The following is a 23,527-nucleotide window of genomic DNA, read 5'->3' on the forward strand; positions in this document are numbered from 1 at the left end:
TTACTATTCCTTTTGTCCTTGTAAATGTCCTTTTGTCTCTACTGTGGAGATATAATTACACTTTGAAGGCAAGCAATATGAGAGTTTTAATTCCTTGCAAAAAAACACAGAGAAAGATTATGGCAGATTACAGGCAACAAACCTGTTTCAAATCCTTTTACCGAGTTCAAAGTGTTCATATTCACAAATTAGAAACACAAAAGGGAGACTCTCTTTAGCAAGGCTTTTGAATTAAATAACAGAAGCACAGAAAAGATGAATAATTGAATCTAGGGAGAAGCTTAAATATTTATCAACATTTGTATTATTATAGTTTGAAACTACAGTGACAGATCAGAATAATTTTGTGATACGTGCTATGTAGGTATGTGATAGAAAGAATAGCACTGATGATTAAACATGTTTTTTAATCTTAGCTGTGATTAATATGATTTTTAGAAATCTTAATTTATGCTTACAATGGAAGCAATCTCATGTATACACGCTTGAGTTAATCATCCTGGATGCATGTGTTGTGTCCAAAGTACATGTAGGAATGTAACACACCTCATTAGCTTGTATATTCAAACATTTCTTCTCAGTCTAGCCATGTAGAATATTTAAAATGTCATTGTGGAAACAGAATTTTCAAGTGGTCTGTTGAAACTGTGGAACTCAAGCTGAGCAGCAACAACACTGTGATTACTTGTTGTATCACTTACTACAATGAAATGTGCAACACCAACAAAAAGAAGTTAAGGAAGCTGAAGACACTACATTGTGTAATAAAATTTCTTTATACTTGAGGACAAACATATTTAGCATTGAGAATGTCCAATAGTTTAAAATAAACACAATCTGGTTAGAAAAGAAGCTTGACTGTGAATGTTGTTAGATTCCGTAATTATGTAGTGAAATGCAATTTAAACCACTATTCTCAGTTCCAGTCATGGGAACCAACTATTTAATTAATTTACGGGTATCAACTCAGCTGATAGTATCAATTTTAACATTGACCATTAAAAAACTTTACCAAAACTCATGTTGTGCCATAGTCCTTTTTCTAACATTGCTTTTATCTTTACCAGACAGATAAAAATTCAGGTGGCTAAACATTGGTCTTTTCATGGCATATACGTGTATGTTATTGTCTGGCATCCTTAGCTCAACTCAGATTTCTTTGCTTGTAATAACTAGTCTTCATTAGCTGATAAAAATGAACCAATTGTCTAGCACTCTGACTCCCAGGTAGAGGGTTACAACCAGTGTACACCATCACACTCCGTATTTTTCACTCTTTTGCTAAAAGAATTGGAAGCTGTAGCACTATCACTGGGGTTATATGCTGGCTAATTATTCCTTTAAGGAAATTGCTAATACTTAATTCTCTTATAGCTGGCATGTTTGGGGATGATTCTTTAATTGTGTCTTTAACAAAATTCGTTAAAGATGTTTAAATTAGATGAAGTAGTAATTAGCTAATCTCCAAGAATAAGCTTTGCAACATATACTTGTAGGAGGTTGTTTTGTTTTAATTGTTATAAATAGTTCCCAATATATCCCATGTAAACATGCAGTTAAAAATTGAAAGGAAAAAGCTAACTGGTAACACCCCCGCCATCTCACCACCTCCCAAAAAGAGAAAAAAAGTCTCAGGAGCATTGAAAGGAAAAATTGATAGTGTAGGGCTGGTCGAACTGGTTTTTAAACATTTTTTTTTTTTACATGTAAAGATGAGTTTATGCTTGTGAAGGAATAAAATTCTTTTGAATTCTTAGGCCAGCGTAGCAGGAAAAGCGAAAAACCCGTGTCAGCTGCATGAGGGTTTTTATACAGTGTGTGACTCGAGCAATGTTATGTGCTCACAAAAAAAAGCCCAGCCCCTGAAAGCCATGCAGTGCCGTGTCTTACCAAGTCGCAGCCTCAACTTGCCTGTCCCTGAATACAGTAGCCTGTGGGCAAAGGAATGTGAAAGCAGCAAGTGCTTTCAGGTGCCTTTCTGTGTTTTCAGAAAGTTTGATGGTACTCTTTATAGTACAATTACTGTAGCCTTCTGCTTCTCATCTTCATTTTCTGTTTGCTGACACTTATTTCTGTCTCCATCAGAGGCACATCCTGGTCTCCATCCTTCCCCACGTATTGCCTTCTGCCTAAGTGCCTTTTGGAAATGCTCTCCTGCCTTCATTTGCTCTCATTGCTACTTGATTTTTCAGAAACGTGGATCTGGAAGGCACTGTCACTGGCTTCTGTCATGTTACTCATTGGAGTAAAGACACAATTTGATTTGCTTTCACTGTCTTTTCACTTGTAGTGGTTATATTGTTATATTGATGTGACTTTGGGTCTGAAGAAGCTCTCACAGATTTCCATGATCTGCAATGAAGGGGCTGTGGTCAGGCCAGAGAAGTACTTTGTAGAGAGCAGGGGTCCACCTGCCTGTTGCAGTTTGTTGTAGTGAAAGAGCATCTGAGGAAGAGTGCGGTTGTGCGAGTCAGCAATAGCACACAGTGATTCTCAGAGTGGCTAAGTAAGCAGATACGTTTTCAAACTGTGATTTTTGGCATGTACAATAAGATGTTTTTCTTTCAGCTGTCCACATTGAGAAGATAACCCTGAAAGGAGTACCAAGAAAAAGGGCTGACAAACATTTGGAGTACACATTCAAAGTAAGCAAATAACCTCCAGAATATTAAAGTAACTGTCCTCAGGATATCTGTGTACTATATACAGCTTCTTTCACATACCTGCTCAGAAGGCAATTTTGAATTACGTTAAGGTCCTCAGAAATTCTTGGAATTATCCTGTACTTCTCTTGTGCAGGTTCTGTGTGCAGATCAGGTGTTTTATGTAGTTGTGGGCTTAAGATGGGAAGATGTAAAACACCAGCCATAGCTGGATGTGTGGCATCACTTTAGGGAACCTGGCTTTTGCTAATTTGGGATGAGCATTGCAAAGAATTCTAAAACTAGTCGATTGTTTGCCCAGGTGGCATAGGACCAGGGTTCTTATGACTCCACACAATATATAACTGCAGACACATGGTCATCTTCAGTCTCTTTCATGAATATTTGCAGGATGCTCATGAACCCATCACAGGATGGTTCCTGTGGGTTTTGACAAAACTGGGGGTTTGTTTGGTTGGTTTGGGTTTGTTTTGTTTGTTAAGGTAAAAACAAACAAGATAAAAATGTCAACAAACTTGAAGGCCTATCTACTTTAGTCTTAATGTGTTTTAATAGCCAGAGGCAACATACAAAACCATTATGTGAGTGAATTTTAAAGAAAACTGAGACACTGCTTTGGAAAAGAAGCTTTAGATATTGAGATCTGGTACTAAAGACTGTAGGTGTTCAGTAATAGCTGCTAAAGCCATTGGTGGTGATGTTCTAATTGAATCAAAGTGCTAGTTTTCTTAGCAAGGACCCACTGACATCGTGAGTCATTTGGCCGATAGATGGGAATCTGGTAGTTTACCAGATTCGAACATAGAGTTAAATTTTACCAAACCAAAGAGTGTTTGATCTCAGGCATTATAACTGGCCATTCGACGTGGGTCATTGGAGCTCTTTGAAGAGGCAAACTTAAGAAGATGCCATTCTGAGCTGAAAACTGATGCGTTGATCCCAAAACTTGATACCATATTCTCTAAATAGATGTAAATTACAGAGTTTTGTCTTTTCTGGTATTACTAGAAACTTAAAATTCGATTGGCATGTGTACTATTCCTGTTTTTGAAGTAAAGTAGCGGCAACAGATACCTTGTCGATCATGTCTGAAGGTGAAATTTGCAAAAAATTCTGCACCCTTCTTTTTCTAAGGACGGTGGTGTGGAATTTAGCCTTCAAAGTCTTAAAGGGTAACTTGCCCAAGTATTCCAACCTCATCATAGATCTTTTGTCTGAATAGTCTGTGAACCAAGTACTAGGTAAAATGTAATAGCAGATAGGAGAGGTTTGGACAGAATGCCCATATGGATTATTAATATTTAAAGTCACAAAACTGCTTTGAAAATTCAGCACGTAGATGGATTTGACGGTGGTTTTGAATTTCTTTGTTAAAGGGGGAATGTGGAGATATTCTGGGAAGTATTTGAGTAAGCTTGAAACTCCTCTACCTCAGTTCTTTTAGGGAAGAGTTTCCTCTCCTCATCTGTGCAGGTATATGCTGTGCTCCTCCCTGCAGATGGTTTTGTGCTTGCCCAGACACTGCTTTTTTGAGGTTAAAACGGCAATTACAGTCATGGCATCCCAACTGAGGGCAGCAAGAATAGTTGGCATTTCTGGGGACTAAGCTGAAGGCAGTTGGTGGTTGACAGTATCCTGTCAGCTCTTTGGAGTCAGTGAATGTTTATAATTGCCATGTCCACTCCTGCTACACAGACTCTTCCCATGCATGGAATGGGAATCTTAAGCCCGGAAGTGGATTTCCAGCCAGGCAGCACTCATCTAACCAAGCTTACTTCTTTTTTCCTCAAAATATGCATGTGAAAGTGCTGTTTTACTACTTGCATGTTGTGTCAGAACAATAAGCTACTGGAATTGTGTACAAGCATATACCAAAATACTGTCTGATTCTTGAGTTACTTCTTGAGTAACTTGCAGTACTTTTTGTGAACCTACAGCAACTTCAATATGACCGTGTAAGATTCAAGCCTGAGGCAGATAAAATTATTTTATAGGTAATATAAACAGAGAGATATTTTTATTTATTTATTTTTTTGTTTCACTCACCATAATGGCAGTGAGAGCTCAATCCAGTATATCTGACCTATAGTCCTTTTCTCTGGTACCTGTTTTTTGCAGTTAATGATGTCTGTTTGATGTAAGTCCTCTAATTACAGAGCCTTCTGCCTGACTTCTTTCTGAGTCAGTAAGCCAGTAATCTTCAGGAACTTCATTGCATTCACCTGAATCTGTTCATGCTCTCTTTAGCCACAAATAACATGAAGGTGATCTTAAAATGTACGCTTGGAATTGGTATATCTTTGAAAAGGTGCAGCATTATCCCAGTTTTGCCTGGTATTTACTTATCTGCAAGTGTTAACTCTGTACTGACATCATCAGATTTATGGAAACGTTAAGATCAGCTAACTGGTGTGATACTTCGAAAAAGAAACTTGCCTCATTCTCTTTTCCTTCCTTACTAGGTAACCTGGTCCGATTTTTCGGTAACATGTGTAACAAAAACACACCAGGAGCTTCAGGAATTCCTGCTAAAAGTACGTATTGAAATATAAAAGTCGTGTTTGCACATCAGGTTTATGACTTCAGAAGTAGTCTAGGAGAGCTGTCGTTTCTGGGGTGTCATTAGAGAAACAAAACCATGCTACCAGATTTTTTGTACTTCACAATTGTATTAACTATTTAAATAATGTATGTTGTGGAGGAGCAGCTTGACAGATGAAGCTCAACAGAGCGTTTGGGGAGTTTCTCAGGAGGAGATCCTTTGTCTTGCCTGATATTGCTCTTACAGTTTTAACTGAACTACTGTAAAACTACCAGATGAGTTTTTAATGTACTCCACAGAGTTAAGCTATAAGTGCAAGCACTACTCATTTGCTTATCGGTGACCTTAAGAGTATCATTTTTGTTTCTAATTAACGAGGCAGAGCCATGAGAATAATAGTTCTCAGTTTTACTGTTGTATTCTTCAGCAGAACAAGGGCAGGCATGTTTGCTGTCGCAAGGAGTTTTGAGAAATTTGAGAAAATCTAGGAAGCGTTCGTGCATGCACGTGTTTTAAAAAAAAAGTGAAAGTTTTCCAAGCCATTCTCCGCCTTGCCCCCAAGCAGGGAACGGACGCGTTTGTGAGCACAGGCCACCTGTGGTCCCCATGAGTGTGGTGACCTTGAACTGTGTGTTTCATTGCCAGTGTCTCATATTTTGGGTTCCACCCGTGCTGGGAGATTCTGTGTTTAAACTCCTCTCTGTTCAGGGCACTAACGAAAGATCTGTTCTGGGCATGTTTTGATAGCATCTGGTGTTCTTAACTGCAGTGTTAATTGAAAATGGAGAGCCAGTTACTGTGCAAAGGCCATTGTCTCGTTCACTGTTTCAGTTATCAATATTATGTTTTCTGGTGCTGTAGAAATGAAGCAGTGAGTATTCACTACTGCTTGAATCTAGTTGGAATGTCTAGTTCCAAGAGTTCCCAGAGCTTCATTTGTGAGGATTTGAATTATGGATAGCACGTATCACAGGGTACATGCATCTACTCCTGAAGAGAACCTTAAAAGCAGGACTGTCATATGGGATTCTGTGCAGTTCTGGGATGAGTGTTCAACTGCATGCCTCCTGTTCTCCCACCTGTAAAGTAAAGACAACCACCAGTTTCTGAAATGGACCTTCTAGTACCTGCTTGCTGCCAGGAGGAGGAGGAGGACCCAGGCAAACAGACAGGATCCAAAATGTTGCAGAGCTGTCCACTTTGACTGATGGTAGCCCTTCAGATGTGGAGTGTGCTGTGTGCTGGCTTGACTGCTCCAGCCATCTAGATCTATAGAAGATGGCAGGACAAGAGGAAGACAACCACAGGCTGCTATGAGCTTGCTGAGATGTTCTGTGGAGAATGAGCACAGCTGAGAAATGTATTTGGCTTGTGTTGGTTTGATAGCCGTAAGTAGAGAATAAAGAGAGAATTGTTAAATAAAGTGGGATAAAACTTCTGGTGCTTTTTAAAGCAAGGTATAGAAGTACAAGTGGTGTCCAGTTCATATGCACTTGCATTTTGGCTTTTTGTTATTCTTATTTCCAGTCTGCGTGGCATTGTTAAGTAGTACGCTCAATTTCCTAGGGAGAGAAAAGAGTGGTCAAAATGCTTGATAGGATATTCCAAGGTTGTGGGTGATGGGAGTAAGGTAACTGTAAAAATTGTTTCAGAATAGAAGCATTGGTGGGAAAAACTAAGGTAGTAAATGGGATAATTTGGATGCCTTATATTTAAGGAGCACCTCCTCTTACGTGATAAGGATAAAGAGTTCTTTGCATGTAGGAAATTACCCACGTATGTGGAAGGACTAACAAGCTTGTAGTAACAAGGCTATCTCAATTAACTGAAGTTAAGATAGTAAGCACCTAGTTTGGGTTCATATATCTCTGAATCTTTAACTACAGAAGGAGTTGAATTCCTTTTAATCAAAGTTTTAAAGAAAAAAGGGTAGTGGTTGTTCCAGAGACAAATCAAAATGGAAAACACCAGGACAGGACGTTTGCTCATCCCCTTGCTTCTGCAGTAGCTTTTTCGTTAATGCTGACTAATTCTTCAGTCAGAGTTCCTTAATTGCACATATTAAAACTAAAGGGGTCAGTTAAGAAAAGCTGCTTTCAGCATTTCTTTCTGTTTTTACATCTAATACACTTCAGGTGCTATAGCCCTGTGCTAATCTGATGCTACCAGCACCTGTCTGTCTGGATTCCAGAAGTTCCTTTTATGTACGTTACCAAGTGATTATCTACATAGTGTCTCTCTATTAGCAGCACTTCATTCAGTGAAAAAATTACTTAGTGCTTTTTGCTGTTGTCCCACTAGCAGGATGTCGTCTCCAGCTGGCACTCTGGATTGGGTGTATTCCAGATATGCAAGAGGAAGATGCTGCTCTAGTGTAAATTCCTTAGTGCTGTTGATCATAACTGGTGACGGATGTTAACCAGATTAGCAATACCTTTTAAATTCAGGAAAAAGCATTTTTGCTATGGCAGTTTGCTTTTAATTGCCCTCGAAAGATTTTTTTTTTTTTTTTAATATAAATTAACAAATTTGATCAGCTTTCTGTACTTAACTACATTATTTTGGAAGTGGTAAATGTGAAAAATCTTTGTTCTGTGGAATATTTTTCATTTAAAATGAACATGCTTTGAACCAGAACATCAGAAGACCTCACTTTGCAATACTGGCACTGGAAATAGTTTTAATGAATTTTCATAAGAAGTTTCAGTGTTAAGAGCAACTGGAGAAGGACTTGCTGTTGATTAATCTCAATGTTGCCCCCTGAAGTCTAGTGTATTATATAATTGAAACAGTCTCCTTCCTACTCCTGTTTCTTTAAAATAATTTAATACAGCTAAGTGATGATAGCGAGTACAGTGCATTCAGTCCTCCCAGTAATTTTTTTTTTAATGTTATTTTCAGACCTACTTTCTGTGTGTGAAAGATTTAAAGAAATCAAAAAAGGCCATAAATTACTCTGGAAAAGAACATAGTATCGGTACATTTCTGAGTGTAGTTCTTTCAAATAGAGCTTTAAACCATCTTACACTTGGATTTGATGTGAGGCTTTACAGCAAAGTATTTCTCTAGCAAAACTAAATTGCGACGATTTGTTGTACCTTTAGTCTGTAAATTACCTGTCTGAAACTGGAACAATAGAGTTTCTTGTTGGTACTGAAAGATGTAAAGACTGATGATGAACAAATACAGTCTTTAAAATGTCAGCTACTCATTTTTTCATTTAACCTTTTTCTCAGCTCCCAAAGGAATTGTCTTCTGAAGCATTTGACAAGACTATTTTAAGAGCACTAAATCAGGGTTTTCAGAAGAGGGAAGAACGAAGGCATGCTGATCTTGAGCCCATAATCAGGTAAATATTTTAGCACGTAGCCTAAAATGCATCATCTGAAAAGTAACTGAAGTCAAACTAGATGATTTTTAGAGACAGTGGAAATTCTGCTACCTTATCACAATTTGTGAAGAAAATGGGAAGGCAGTGATGAAATAGATACCCTTAACTGTTTCCATTTTTTTTTCCCCTTTCTTTGAGACTCTTATTAAACTTTAATGGATTACTTCTTTAGAAATAATCATACAATTCTGAAAATATTTGTCCTGAGCAGCATTATATAGGACTGATTGGCACTTCAGCGAGGGTCTTACCTCTGTTGTGCAAGGGTGTATTTAGAAATGTTAGAAACAGTAACTCAAAGCACATGTGTTCTAATTTTATGACAGGATAGAGTGAGACAGAACAAAATTTGGAAAAGAATAAGCAGTAATTGTGAAGCCTGTGTATAAAATCAGATGCAGCTCACCCATTTGTAAGAAAACGGTCCATATCTCATAACCCACTGTCCAGCGATGTGACTGCTCGCTGGGATGTGGGACATGTTGGTCAAACCCTGTAACCCAGAACAGCAGTATGAATTTGGATGGCCTCCCTGCTCTCCTTGTTTGCTCCAGATATCTTGTTACGTTTGTTCTTTCCTGTCAGAGTTGTTCAAAACAACGTAAATTATTCATCAGGTTAGGCAGCGTGTCTTGGTTAGGGTACTTGGTGAAGAATCAGGCACTGCTCTTCAAGCTCCTGCGCAGAACACGCTGCGAGTCCGAGCAGCTCGGATCTTTGGGGTTTGTCTTCATAGTTTAACTATAGAAAATATGGAGCTGCTCTGTGCCTCAACCTCCTCCTTCCAAATTTTCTTTCATTTGGTTCTGTAATGTTATTTGTCTGTCTTTATTGGCTTGATTGTCAAAGCAAAAACTAAATCTGTGTGAACAATTTTTGGCTAATAAACATTCTGGTTTTAAATGAATAAACTTGTTAAATAGAGGTTGACTGCAGAGAACGTATCTGTGAGACAGAAAGGTTGGGAAGCCTCACTGCATAGCAGTTACAAACCCAAGGGATTCAGTTTGAGGATAACCTTTGAACATAATCCAACCACGTTATAATACGGAACTATAATTACAATTTGCAACCTGGGTTATGACTATACTGGAATGCTACATGAATAATCTCACGATAATAATGTTACTGTGTACAAATTTTGTTTTCTTATAGTATCAGTTGAGCATAAATATTTATTTGGGGGTGTTAAGTATGTGCTCAATTGCCAAAAATTGGTCTCCCCTGCCTTCCTGAAAAAATACCCTCTGCAAAAATAGAACTGAGTAGTGCTTCCTGGCAAGCAATTACTGCAAACTTGGTATGGGATGTAAAAACCATTCATTCTTGGCCTATTTTCTTATCTGAAGCTAAAAGAAGTTGTCAGTGGCCTCTTGGGAACAGACTCAGACCAGTATTGAGAATCCCACCCTCTGCTCCTGGAGATAATAATGAAACTTAAATACTGACCTTATGGGTGAATTCAACTTTGTATTTAACCAAATAAGTGTATCTAAGGAAAAGGTGTGTTGTTTTGGGAAATTAAATGTTAAAGTCCAGTGCTTTTTGACTCACTCCAAATTTCTCTTTGATAAAACGTTACAGGTAGCTAAAATGTTTGAATTGGGATGGCTCAAAAACACATACCTTTTAAATGAAAAAAAAAAAATTCATCATACCAATTCCTTGTACTCTGACCTGTACTCTGACCTTACACTTGTGCTGAACAACAAAGCTCAAAAGTAGCATTTAACATTGTTTATGCACAACATGCAAGTTGAAGTGTTTGGACTTCTTAAGAACTGCCTGCGTTGCTCTTAAATGGTACCGTAGTAAATTTTTGTATTCTTCCTATGGAACATTACTTATAGTTTAACAAACTCTCACTTAAATTTCAGGCAGCTATTTTCAAATACATCGCAAGCTTTTCTGCAGAATCAGAGAGTATACAACTTCTTCCAATCAATTTCATCAGAATCTTTGCACACTCACAGTAAGAAATATCCTAATACTGTTTTATATAACAAAAAGTCTATAAAAAGCTATTCTTCCTGTCGTGCCTAATTATGTTTTTATAATTATGCATTCATGTTACACTGTATTCCACTGGTTGTTTGATCTCCCTGCCAATGAATAGTCACTTCAGCAGACACTCGTGCTTTTGACAGCGGGAACATGCTATGTAGCATCAGCTTGTGTTCTTTTCTTCCTTTCTTCTCTTCTGTAACATCGTGCTGTTAAAATAGGCAATTATGAATTGAGTATGTGCAACAGTTTGAGACTTTCCTTTTAAGAAATCTTAAACTTTGGAACAAAAAGCTTGAGCAGACCCCAAAAAAATCGCATCTGTTTTTTGTTTGGTTTCTTTTGGAGATGAAGTGTTTGTCTTGATATTTAAACTAAAATTCATTTTAGGTACATAAATAGTGGGAAGGTCCTAATTTCAAAACATCCAGAATTTTGTTGAAAGCATTTACATTGCAGAGATTTCCTTGGTGAACCTCTTAACCTGCTTGTGTATTACAAATTGTTTGTACAACCTAAGTGCAGCTTCTCTGTATGGATGCCTTAGGATATGTTTTTTGTTTCTGTTGAATCTTTTCCTCTTTCAGTGCATGTTTTACACCATGACAGTTAAGGCACTGACTGTGAGGCCATTGCCTCAGCAGTTGCAGAAGACCATAGTAAAGACTTGAATAAATTGGAGTTTTCAAACAGACTGCTCATACGTGCTTGGAATAAAAGGGAGGCATGATGGCTGACTTTAATTTGAAATGATGATGAGTGTGATCTGACAAATGTATTCCTTCCGTGATCACATAGAGGCCTTGTGATTAGGGTAGAAGCTGTAGGTCATTTTGTGATTTTTATTTTTTTAGTAACACTTAGGACGTTCTTATGTGGTAATTTCATGAAAAAGTTAAAGTTAATAAGGACAAGGATGGTTTTAAAACTGACTGGAGTTTACTGCTGTGAAAACTCTGACAACTGGGTTGTAATGAAAGGCTTTATGGGGAGGAAAGAGTTTCCAAAGTCCAGGAAGATTCATGTTAGTGATAGGCACACTGCACAGAGTAGGCGTGTTTTAGTCTGCAGACTACATCTAGGTGGGAAGAACTTGCAAATGCCTTGTTGTACATGATTATAATTTGAAATGGTCAGAAAAAGACCCAGTGCCAAGTTCCATCATGATAGGCTTGACTGGGTTGGCGCAGGGCAGAAACGATCTGCAGAGTAGGTCGATTAGAAGGGTAAAATGGACAAATGTTAATTCTGCAGTAAGTCTTACGGAGTATAATGTGATCATAAAGGGGAGATTATTTGAATAATAATAAGTAAATAATTGAGTACACGAAAGCTCACGAGGATTTGTCAGATCTAGAAAGCGTGACAGATAGGATGAAGAACTTAATTGTTTAGCAGAGAGGAGAAAAAACTCCAATGGAAGATGACTTAGTCTTCAAATACCAAAGAGTCATAATGTGAAGAGGATGATCTGTTGTCTCTGATGGATAAGACAAAGCACTGGGCTTAACTTTGCCGTTATGAGGAAGATCAGGACCAGGGTCAGGCAAGAATCTGGTGATTCCCAGACAAGTCCAAAGCAGTGAGGCAGGTCTGAGGTCGAGGCAGAAGAACAAGTCAGTAGGTCAGGGTTAAGAGCGGGATCAAAGAGGTATGTGGTCAGGCAGGAGCACGGCTGCAGAGCATCCCAGCACGGTCCCGAGCTCAAATGCGGCGCCCAAGCCAAAGGATGAGGCCCTGGATGAGACTTCTGGTGGTTCTTTTCCCAGTGGTCTCACCCAGAATGGTGAGAGCCCTTTGAGATGGCAGGGGAAGGGGCTGCAAAGCCCGTTGGTGTGGTTCAGGGCCCTGGCATTGAGTTAGATACCAAGAAAAAGTTTGGTGAAGACAAGTAGTGCAGTAAATCTAAGTATAGTTGTTTTTCTTTTGAGCAGAGGACTGGATGACTTGTCTGGGATCGCTCACCACAGGTGGCCTCTGTGCTTTTCTGGGTTTCCTGTTTGGGATTCCTGAAATCCTTGCAATACTTGCAATCGCAAGTTAGCCCGTGGTGGCATATTTTGAACGTGATGACAGTAGGGGGAGAGGGGGGAGGGAAAGCGTATTTTTAAGAAAAATCTCATCATAGTTTTCAAAAGATGGTGCAGAATTAATCGGCAGACAAAGCAGTTTTGGCTTAAATTGGTCTTAGGTTGCTATTTAGAGTTGGGGATAAATATGTCTCTTCACGGAAATACAAAAATATTCACTCTTTTTGAAGGGTGTGGTTTACTGAAACCTATGTAGAAATAAATTCTATGTTCAACGAAGGGTCTTTATACCTTAGGTGACAGTTGGGACCTCACACTGAGGAATACATTCAGTAAGTGTAATTATGCCACCATGGTTTGGTTAAGGAGGAAACCAACTAACTCCCTCCTGGATCATCATGTCAGTTATTTTAGACACTTTTTCAGGCTGGAGTAGACTTTTGATTCCAACAGAGTTTACTAGAGCATGATCTCTGGGGGCTTAGGATGCTCAGTGCGGACAATATTCGGAAGGATCTTCCTGTCAACGTTTCAAGCTCCTAAGCAACAGCTTCCAGATGCTTTTACCTGCACTAACTTGGAACTTTTTGAGAGGGAAAGAGAAGACTCCTAGAGGTAGATTCGTTACCAAGCTTAGTCCTTTTTTAGAGCAGTGGTATTTTTGCAACAAAACTGTAATTATTCTTGCCATTTCTTTTTCCATCCTGTCTGGCATAAAAAGGCAAAAATTGTGCGTGAAGACTGTGTTTAAGGGCGCTAGAAGACTTTAGCCCAAATTAGGTGTCTCTTGGCAGGTGAATAATTTGACAATGGAGGAGCGTAAATTGTTGTAGAAGAATTCTAGTAACTATCTTTAGTCTTCTCTCATTTCCTGCTGCAACACAAAAAAAAAAGATGATAAAAAAATCTGAAGTGCAGGATAATGGGGACATTTCTAATACTATAATAACAGTCCCAACCTTTTGAAATTGCACCATAGCTTTAAAATTGCTTTGCACACTCTTTTCTTCAAAACAAATGTATCTCCATAGAGCCTTTACTCTTGGAGATGGCCAGCTTTGAAGGAGACAATGTTCAAACTATTGCCACATGCAAACCAGGAAGTTCAGTTTTCCGTTTCCCCAGCTTCCAGTTTAGTGCAAGCATTCAGGAACTGTCTAGTTGTTCAAGATCTATAAAGTTACTACGTGAACTTTATTCTCTGCAGGTAACTTACAACCCTCTTTGAAGACGGTTAAGGCACCAGAACACTTCAAGGAGGACAGTTCAGAAGCTTCAAGTCAGGAGGAAGGTAGTTGTGTACTCAAAGGTGGTTCTTCTCTGAGAAATTTTGCCACACTCAGTTCTGGAAGTCATACAGTTGACTGAATTTCTTCATTGGTACAAAGCTGAGAGATTTGAATGAATACTGCTATGTAAACGAAGAATTTTTGTATACTTTTCAGCAGTTTCCTTAGGAGATTGCTGTATAATCCAGGGAGTGGGAGTGTTCATAGACAGCTTGGAGGCAGATGTTCACAGCTACATTAAGCAACCAGGAAGATATACTTTACAATTTACTTGAGCCAAGATTGTTTGTAGCTTTTCATGTCTTTACCTGTTCTTCAGTTACCAGGGTTAGAAGTTGAGTGCAGCATTTCAAGAGTTGCAGGCTGTTTTGCATTAAATGTGCCAAATTTGTCTAAGCTTTCAGTTTTACACAGAAAGGCTATTCACGTTTTCCTCTTCTTACTCTCAACCTATGCTGCTTTTATACTCTGGACTGTTAATAAGGACTGTTTGGGACTGCTGGGAGTATTGTTTACAGTCTGAAGGCTGGTGTTTTCCAGATACCTCAAGAACAGTTCACATGTGGAAGCAGCAGCCCAGTGGCTGGTCGGTCATTTCATCTGGAAGGAATGACCAGCCAGTTTTGCGTTATTTTTGGTAGCGAACAAGTTTAAGCTTCTGGTAGGTGGAAAGGATGAGAAGTGGCACTGGTAGGTGAACGTGGACCACTGAACACTTGCACTAGCTTTGCCAGAATGACAACACTCGTACCCCATTATGTCACAATAGCTAATAAGAAGCTTGCGGTTGATCTTATGTGCAATCAGTAATCCACATACGCAGTTGAAACAGCTTTTTCTTATTTAAAAAAATAATTGCCATATTCTTCTTTAGGGTTCAGAATGCACCAAGTAAATTTACAATATATTTGGAAATTGCTCCAATAGTGTTTTATATACTGTCCTTAAAAAAAAATAAAAAATCTATTCACCTGATGAAACTACAAATGCATTTCAGAACACTTTTTGTGCTGTTTAGTGAACTGCTACCAGAAGTTTAAAAATTGTGATCCACCCACACCTCCCCCCATCATAATTTGGATTTACACGTAGCACAGAGAGGAGTTCCAGCAAAATGATAACTACCAAGAAGGCTAAGATCAATAGTTGGAATTAAGAAAAGTTGCTTTTGTTAAACACTTGCCTTAAAGAAAAGGGTAGACCATGTCTTCAAAGTTCTTGTTTCTTGTTTGAGGCAGTATCTCTTTTTATGTGAGATGTAATTTGTAAAGCTTGATTTGCATAGTGAATTTTGAGGTTCAGAATACAATACTTCTGTATTAAGACTTGTTTTCATTCACTATTCACAATGTGTGATGTACTTTTGAGATTAATTTTGGCAGTTCAGAAAAAATTACAGAATTCTGTACTTTTCTGACTGAATCCTTTCTTCTCTCTCCATCCTTTCACACTGGGTGATATTCAGTCACATGTTTAGTCCTTATGATTAAACGCAGAGGTGAGCAAACCTAAATGGTTGTTATGGCTCCTCTTTTTCTGTTTCATTCTTCTGTGAAATGGAGGGTAAAGAGTCTTGATTCCACCGTCTGTTCAAACCGATCCGTCCTCTCCGCACCATCTGTTCATTTCAGCACTGTAAATTAAGCCTAGCCTGTTTAACAGAGATGTCTTCTGCTAAGTGTCCAGTAGTGATGGAAAGATGAATTTGTAGGATTGATCTAAAAGAGGAAATAGGAATTGCTGTTGAAATTATGCTTCATTTATTTTTTTTTTTTCCAGATGTAATGCAACACACAGCAGTTCACAAGAAACATAACGGAAAAAGTCCTGTTGCCAAGTAGGTACTAGGATGTAATGGGACCACGCCATGTTTCTGAATTTCATTTGCTTGTGCTTTGGGAGTGTGTGTTTCCTTCTAGATTAAAGCTCGTTTGTGGGGTTTTTGTTGGGTGGGGTGTTCTTGTTTTATTTTTTGTTATTTGGAGGATGTTATTGACTTAATCTGTATTAGAAAAATATTTCAAAAGATACCGTTTCTAAATCTGTAGGTCTAGATTGTTTGGAACTCTCACAAATTTTGTGAATCTTCATGACTTGAGTTGATGTTTTGATTTGTGTTTATAAGCTGAGTAATATAAATTTGTATTGCATGTATTTTTCCCGTGTGCACACCCCCCCATACATATACTGAAAATTTCCAGAGATGTTGGTTTTAAGCTTTTCTTCAGTTGCTTCAAAATGACCTTACAGGAGAAGATAATTTGTTCTTTCCCTTGCTTAGTAGCAAAAATGTGTACACCTTGCTGGTTTATGTCCATTGTAAGTGGAAGCACTTCTTAACCATATTAAAGTAGCTTATATATGCTTTCATGTACATGAAGTATGTAATGTGAATTCACTGATTAATGTACTTTGTCCACAAACTTTGGATATGTTTGCACATAGTTGTGCAATACTTCAACTATATTAAGAGGAAAAAATGGATAAAAAAATTATTGGGGTTTACAGGTTTGTTCTGTGTTGGTTTATCTGGAAAATATCGTTATGTCAAGGGAGAGGGGGAAATCACCTGGAACTACAATAATTAGAATATAAACATAGCACAAAGCAGTGTTGGTTAAGGTTCACGGGTCTTCAACAGATGGTATTCTTGTGAAATTACCAATTGGACAACTCAGTGGTTTGTTTCTGTTTTGTTTTTTAACCCTCCTACTTACTCTCCACTTACATTTCTTCCTGAAGAGAATGTCATCTTGACAAAATCTCTTGATTATACCAGTGGATATACAGCCTGCTATGAAGTCGTAAGAGCGGGATCCAAACTTACTAACATATAGTTACTAATAAAAAAATTGTCTTATTCATTGTATAATAAAGTATACTCAAGCTGACTGTAGCTTAGGATCTGTCTTTCAGATAGGAAAGACAGACAGACCTTTCCACAAACTTCTGCGATGGAAATTTATTTTGCTAACTATTATTTTCTGTTTATTTAAAAGGGGAAAATGTCTTTACTGCTTGGCTGCTAGAGGTCTGTTAGTCCTCTCTTGTTCACGTTATATGTCTGTCTCTTCTTAAAATCTGTGCCTTCTATCTATGGGTTCTAAAGAAATGGCACTGAATGAAACTTTATCTTTTAAATACGTATAAAACTGTCTAGAGTCAAGAGCAGTTCATCTGAAACAGCATTGATAGATTTCAGGAAAACATCTGTCTGCCTTTTGTTTTTATTCAGTATGGCAGCTTTACTCTTGAAAAGGTCCAAAAATTTATTGGTAGGAATGAGACCGGACATCCATAATAAAAAATTTAGTAATATCACAGCTTACATGAAATGACTGCAAATTTGGCAGCGGATTCACTTAACTCCATTCAGCAGAAGGTTCTAAAGTGACCTTGCTTATATCTCTGCAGTCATGGGCTCATGTCTGTGTGGTGGGACCTTCTTGGGTTCTCAGCATTTTTTCAACTATTTTTTTTTAGTGTTCTATTGTTCATCTTTTAAGTAGTTGGAGCACTTATTTCCAGAGCTATTCGGTAAGTAGCTACTAGAACTTCAGCACATCTCATGCTTCCGAGTGAGCGAGATTTCTGCCGTCCTGGGAACTGAGTAACATTTTGTATTGCAGTAACCTTCATGAAGCAGCTTGCCAAGAGCTCTGAATTAAAAGGCACTTTCAATTATCAGCATTTTCATAAGAATTTAGAAGTGTTAACTCCCTTTTTTTATTTTTTTTTTCATCCAGTCAGTAGTAAGGCATGGCTTTAGACCATAGACTAAAAGTTTACAGGTCCATGTGCCCTACTGAGTGTCAGAATGGGTGTTTTTCCAGCAGCATTTGTTGACAAGTGCTCTCAGACCTAGTTAAATATTGCTTCTGACCAGCCACGGTTATGAGAAGCTTCCATGGAAGGCGTTACAAGATCCAGAATAAATGCCAAATGCAGTTCCCCTTTTCCAGCACTCCTCAAAACTAGCAGTCACGGTTTCCCAGCACTACACAAAATGAGCAATCCTGGAGGTAAAAATACAAAACAAGATGACTACTTTAAAATTCAAACACACACAGCAGCATTATGGTCTCTAAGTAGCCATGCACTTCTTTACTTAAATATATCATGAATTCTGAAAGAGAGATTACGAACTAATTCCAGCTTTGCTGTTAACAAGAAAGAAGACAAATTCTGAATACGTTTCTATCCAGAAAATTTCCCCACGTCTGGCATGAAAAAAGCAAACAAAAAGACTTTGTGTGCAGAAATATCCATGGAAACTTTTCTCAAGTACTGTGTTCTACAAATTCTGTTCTGAATTTTGTGTCAGATTATAGTAGACAAATGGAAAAAAAAAAAAGTACTCCAATTATGCTCAGATCATTAGCATAACTTTAGAGCACAAGAAGTCCTCTAGTTTACATCTTTTAACTCTTTTGAGACTTTCTAGGGTTTTCTGAAAGGAAAATACCGCAGTTTCCCAACACGAATCAAAAATGTGTACGTTGGTAGGAAAAGCCTGCGGGTTTGTTCACATTGACATAACTTTTGCTTTTTCCTTTCAGCAGCACTAGCAGTGCAAAATGTTCTTCACTGGATAGCCTTAACATACAGCACTCTGAGCAAAACGGGGTAATGGACTGGAGAAGAAAAAACTGTATTGTCCAGCAGCACCCAGAGCACTGTACAAACCTACTTGACCAGGTGCGTTGCTGGTTTTTCTTCAAAGCAACTTTTGGAGACGCTTGAAAAGAAAGTCCACTACAGATGGTTAGATTTAGCTTTAAAAGATGGAGAGCTCGGTTAAATCGGTGCAAATAAGTGCCGAAGTTCAAGTTGCTACTGACTTACCTTGAGTAGAAAGACCTCCATCGTTACTCACCGCTGGATCGTAAAGTTGCGTGTTTTGTTTGTGAATTTGTAAATAAAATTTCCCAATAGGATGTAAGTAATCAGAAAAGTCTAATGTTCATTTCTAATCACTTTCCTGTTATTTTAATATATTGTCATCAGAGAGAATTTCAGAACACCTGGGGAGTTTCTATGTTATTGCAAGGAGCATACTAGCAGCTATATTAATGACTAAACCGTATTAATGCTGCAGTAGGGAGAACAGATTAAACATATTTTTTTCTATCTCACCTGCAGTATCTAAGTAGCTTAAGTATTAATCTTTGTTGAAAAAAGTTAATAGCTAGATGCATATACACTTTTTGTGAGATTTGTGCCTCTTCAATGGTCAATTTTGGTGTTAGTATAGTTGAGAATAATATTTATTTATAAATAAAATAATCTGCTGAAATTTAGGGAAGGAAAGTTGCTCACTGCTTACGCCTGAAAAACTTTGCATGTTCAAATTGCTTAATATTACTCTTATCCTACATGCAGAATTTGGCTATTGATTACGATGTGGGGAATAGCAAGCCAAACAAAAACAGTTTCCTTGTTGCACAAAGCAGGGTAATTAATTGAGATTTAAATCTAAAGAAGAAATGGTAGATTGCATCAAAGCTTAAAATATTGTAAGCTCGAGGCAAGAAAAAAATTAATATACTAAAGCAGAGGAAAAGCTGCTTCCTCTTTAAAGGATGTCCAAATACAGCATATTTGGACAGAGATTATTTCTGAGTGTTCATAAATTTTACTCCTTTGCCAAATACGAGATATTACTAGCAGCTAGTAATGGCATACTTAAAGAATCATGCAGAAGCTATTTTTTTCTTACGTGCTTCTAGGTTTTATTCTAGAGTTTAGTTCAGCAGCAACCTCTAGTTTAAGGCTGGGTACCTGCTTTGTCACCACGTAAAAATAATTTGCCACATGTACTCCCCACCCCTCAACCATCAAATAATTCCACTTAAATCAATAAATTCTGTAGCCCCTTAAGCCTTGTCATGAGCCTTTTTAGCCGGTATATGATGAAACACTTTCCTTTTTATCCTCCAAAGGAAAGACAGCATGCAAACAATAATCTGATTGATATCTTTGGAATATTTGCAGGTAGTAGTTTGCTGGGTGTTTTGCTGATAATGGCATAAACACAAGACAAGGTGTGTTATTCCAGAGGCCTGAATGCACCAAACAAGTAGTTGTCTGTGTGGTTAGGGGACCTGTGACCACAGTAGTCTTGGACTCATGGACTTGTCAGTCTAGAAGGGTTTTTTTTTGTTTTTTGTGATAAAATTTCTGTTGTTTGACTGGCAACTTTGTATTTTCCATCTAGCATACAATGGAAAAACGAAGTCTGTCTACAGTAAGCAAGAAGAAAGGAAAGCCACAGCTGGAAAAGTAGGTTTCCAACGTAACCAGTAATCCTGAAACAAAGTGTAATGCGTTCACACTGATAAACAGAGTCTACAGTCAATTAAATGCTTTGTTCTGCTGTTGTGGAACAAGAGCTGGCATGGTGTGCAGCCAATCTACATAAAAATACTTATTTTATCTTCTGAAAAGAAGTACCTTGAAAAATAGAATGTAATTGTATGTATTCGTTTCTTAAAATTTCAGCTGCCACTTAGCAAAAAGATGAAGGAGCAGGAGTATGTTCTTAACTCATACTGAATTGTCTTTTTTTCTTTATATTTATTTGAAAATGAAAAAGTGTAAAGCTGTCCAGAAAACACTGAAAATCAAATAAGGATTGACAGCAACCTTCAACATTGCGCGGTGTATGGTAACTTGCTGAGATGTTTTATTGAAGATAATTTGCACATCAGGGGGCTTCAGAGCTTTCTGTGTGCCACACAATCCTGCACTGCGAGGGAGTGAAAACATTTCCACCCTTACCTAATACTCTGCCTACTTGCAAGTTGACTTGCTGTCATTTTATTACTCTGTAGCCAGATGCTTTTATACTAGTCTGATGTACATCTGCGTTACAGACATCAGCTTTCAAAGGTGACTGCAGAATCAGCTGCACCTTTTCTTTTTCTGTGTTTTTTCTTTTTTAGATTTTATTCGTAGTGTTTAGTAGCATTGCTTGCAGCTTAGTTCCTGGTATATTGCACTAACAGGCTTTACTGATTTGTTTATTATCTACATTTGTTGTTATATCTGTTAATTATACATTTCTGGCCTGGAGTCACTGCCTTTGTTTACAATGTTCATTCATGGTTGGTTATTTGTGACCATGCATTTGTTAAAAAACCACAAAACAAACAAAGAAAAACAACATGATAATTATTTACACAGGGAGAAAGCGAAGAAAACTGACTGCCGGTTGAATACCAGGACTAACGGAGTTAGAGTTGCAGCCTCACAGCACATTCGTCCAGGGACAGCAAAAGGTAAGATGTTTTTCCCCAAGCTGTTTGTAAGAAACGGAATTTCCAGGTTTGCTGATTTATTCCTTTTTTTCTGCAGTAAAGGGGAAATTACGAGTCTGAAATCTGTCTCAAGTCAGCATGTCATATCTAGTCTATGCTTTGACTTGCTGTGCAGAACGTGTTAGACTCAGTCTTCTGTGTGCAATTGCTTAGGGTATGTCTCTTTTCATGCATAACTGGAAAAATCCTAGTAAAGTCTCCAGAAGTTGCCTTATGTGAAGTAGTAGTTGCAGAAACGGTTAATGTTGGGCTACTTCTATATGAAATTTAGCAGTCTGAGCGCGTGGAGGTCCAGCATCTCATCATTAGCATTCTCTTTGCAGCTCAGTAGTTTCTTGAGCTGTTGTGGAACGGCCCAGGAGGAACCTGGGTGAAAACCCTTTGGTGTGAACCATTGAACTGTATTTTATAAACCAAGTGACTACTGAGCTACAACACAAAACTGTGTACCCTACCCTAACAGGGTTTTCAAGTTTGGGTAATCCAACAAAATCTGGTGTCTAGACCAAGGATTGTGTACGTCAGTCAGTTATAAGACAAAATTATATTTGTGTTCCTTTAGTAAATGGAGTCTCCAAGCTTTATTACAAATTTCTGAAGGGCTGTGTTACCCACTGACTTTGCCATCTCGATGTTTGCTGATCTCCCAAAATCAGCTGCAGCCTCACCTCTCTTATACTTAGCTGTCATGACAGAGAGTTGACAAGAAGTTTTTTCTACACCACCTAATTGGTGTAAGCGTTGAAAGGACTCTTACAAAGTGCCTTGGCTTGCTCTTGCTTCCACTTGGGGTGAAGTCTTGATTAAACTTTCATTCTTTCTTCTTACCATTGAGAGTTCCAGGTGGATTCCATTCTGAGTTATGTGGTTTATGGGCAGTTTTTGTTGCCTTCTACAAACAGTATTTGACTAAAACCTTAAGGATTCACAGTTGACAAGATTAGGAAAACCAGGACGATTTTAGAAAGTTACAGCTGAGGGCTGTAGCAGCAGAAAACATACTCTACAGGACAGCTTTGCTGCATACGTTTCGGATGGATTACTGTTCTTGTCAGGCCAAATGCACCGAGCTTTTATGAGCTGACAATAACTTGAAGAGGTGATGCAGCTTTGTGTGACATAAGGCAAAGCATTCCCTATTTAACTTTGCACCGGGAGTTCTGTCTGCTCACTACCCTACAGATGTGAAACTGCCTGTCTGGCTCGTTCAGGCCACTCCAAGAAGAAACTGCAACCTGCAGAGGCTGGAAGCAATTAAATCCCGCTCAGAGATGAGCTTTCTACCTGTGCTCTTGTGTAAAAACATCAAAAAGTCTTTTGAGATAACCTACTGGAAACATAATCTAAAGGAAAAATTTAAATCTCTGCCTAGCTTTGTATAGCCGGGCTTGGTTTGAAATGCTCTATTTTGAGTCAGTAACTCTTAACCGCATCATGGGTTTTTTTCCATTTTTTCTTCCCTTTTTTTTCTGAGTCATCAGTTAGTTGCAACTTTAAAGACTTGATATTTGTGACTAGCACTTTAGACTCTTGCTTTTGGTGATCTGAGGTTGACAGTGCTGCTCCAGGGTTCTATTAGATCTTCAAAACACTTGTTGAAATAATTTGACTGATTTCAGGTTTAATCCGGGAAATGATTTCAAGAATTGAAACATTAAGGCAGCTTTTTGATGACTTGTCCCAACCTGTTAAACTTGCAATAACGATAACAAATTAATAAAATAATAATTTATTAGGATTAATAAAATAAAGAATAGTGTTCTAATTTTTGTCCTGGAGCTTTGCCAGCCAAGGTGTTGGGGGGTGGTGTTTCCTTGAAGCTGGTGTCTGGCATCTGTCCTGCTCTTTTGCCCTTGAGGCTGAACTTGAAAGCTGGGAGCGTACTGGCTGCCTACTTGAACTCACTAATAGTCTCTGAGCCCACCCTGACAGCTGATTTTCAGCAAATCAGTTTCCCGTGATCTCATCCAGAGTTTGGAAAACTTTTTTTGGTTCACCTCTTTTTCTTTAAACAGGTTTTGTTGGTACAGTTTGCTTAAAGCCTCTGCTCTGAAGGAGTTAATTGTAAGAAGGTGCATTATTTTGATGTTGCCCGCTGAGTTAGCTTTCTGCCCTTGCTGGTATGACCCAGGGGTGTTGCACCTGTTTGAATGGAAACGTTTGATCACTACCATTCAGAAGGAATTATTATTGTAGCACAATTTGGTATAAGCATCATAAAATTTATTAAGGATGATCATTTTCACTGTTCTCCATAAATATGTATTTTCAGTGTCACCGCCTTTAACA

The 23,527-nt window shown here is 38.2% G+C and overlaps 1 protein-coding gene across 2 annotated transcripts in view; it reads left to right on the forward strand.

The window, feature by feature from the left end:
- The window catches only part of ZCCHC2 (zinc finger CCHC-type containing 2), a 44,505-nt gene that overhangs the window by 15,413 nt on the left and 5,565 nt on the right, over positions 1-23,527 (forward strand). Inside the window, exons 3-11 of one of the 2 annotated variants that reach the window (XM_086608411.1) lie at positions 2,569-2,645; positions 5,126-5,197; positions 8,442-8,554; positions 10,474-10,568; positions 13,838-13,939; positions 15,699-15,756; positions 18,479-18,617; positions 20,137-20,201; positions 21,105-21,199. In XM_086608411.1, coding sequence (XP_086464537.1) covers positions 2,569-2,645; positions 5,126-5,197; positions 8,442-8,554; positions 10,474-10,568; positions 13,838-13,939; positions 15,699-15,756; positions 18,479-18,617; positions 20,137-20,201; positions 21,105-21,199 — 816 coding nt within the window. The remainder of the gene's footprint in view (positions 1-2,568; positions 2,646-5,125; positions 5,198-8,441; positions 8,555-10,473; positions 10,569-13,837; positions 13,940-15,698; positions 15,757-18,478; positions 18,618-20,136; positions 20,202-21,104; positions 21,200-23,527) is intronic. The other variant, XM_086608410.1, reaches the window with a different exon arrangement.

Source organism: Tauraco erythrolophus, chromosome 3 (genome assembly GCF_009769465.1).
Source record: "Tauraco erythrolophus isolate bTauEry1 chromosome 3, bTauEry1.pri, whole genome shotgun sequence".
Lineage (NCBI taxonomy): Eukaryota > Metazoa > Chordata > Aves > Musophagiformes > Musophagidae > Tauraco > Tauraco erythrolophus.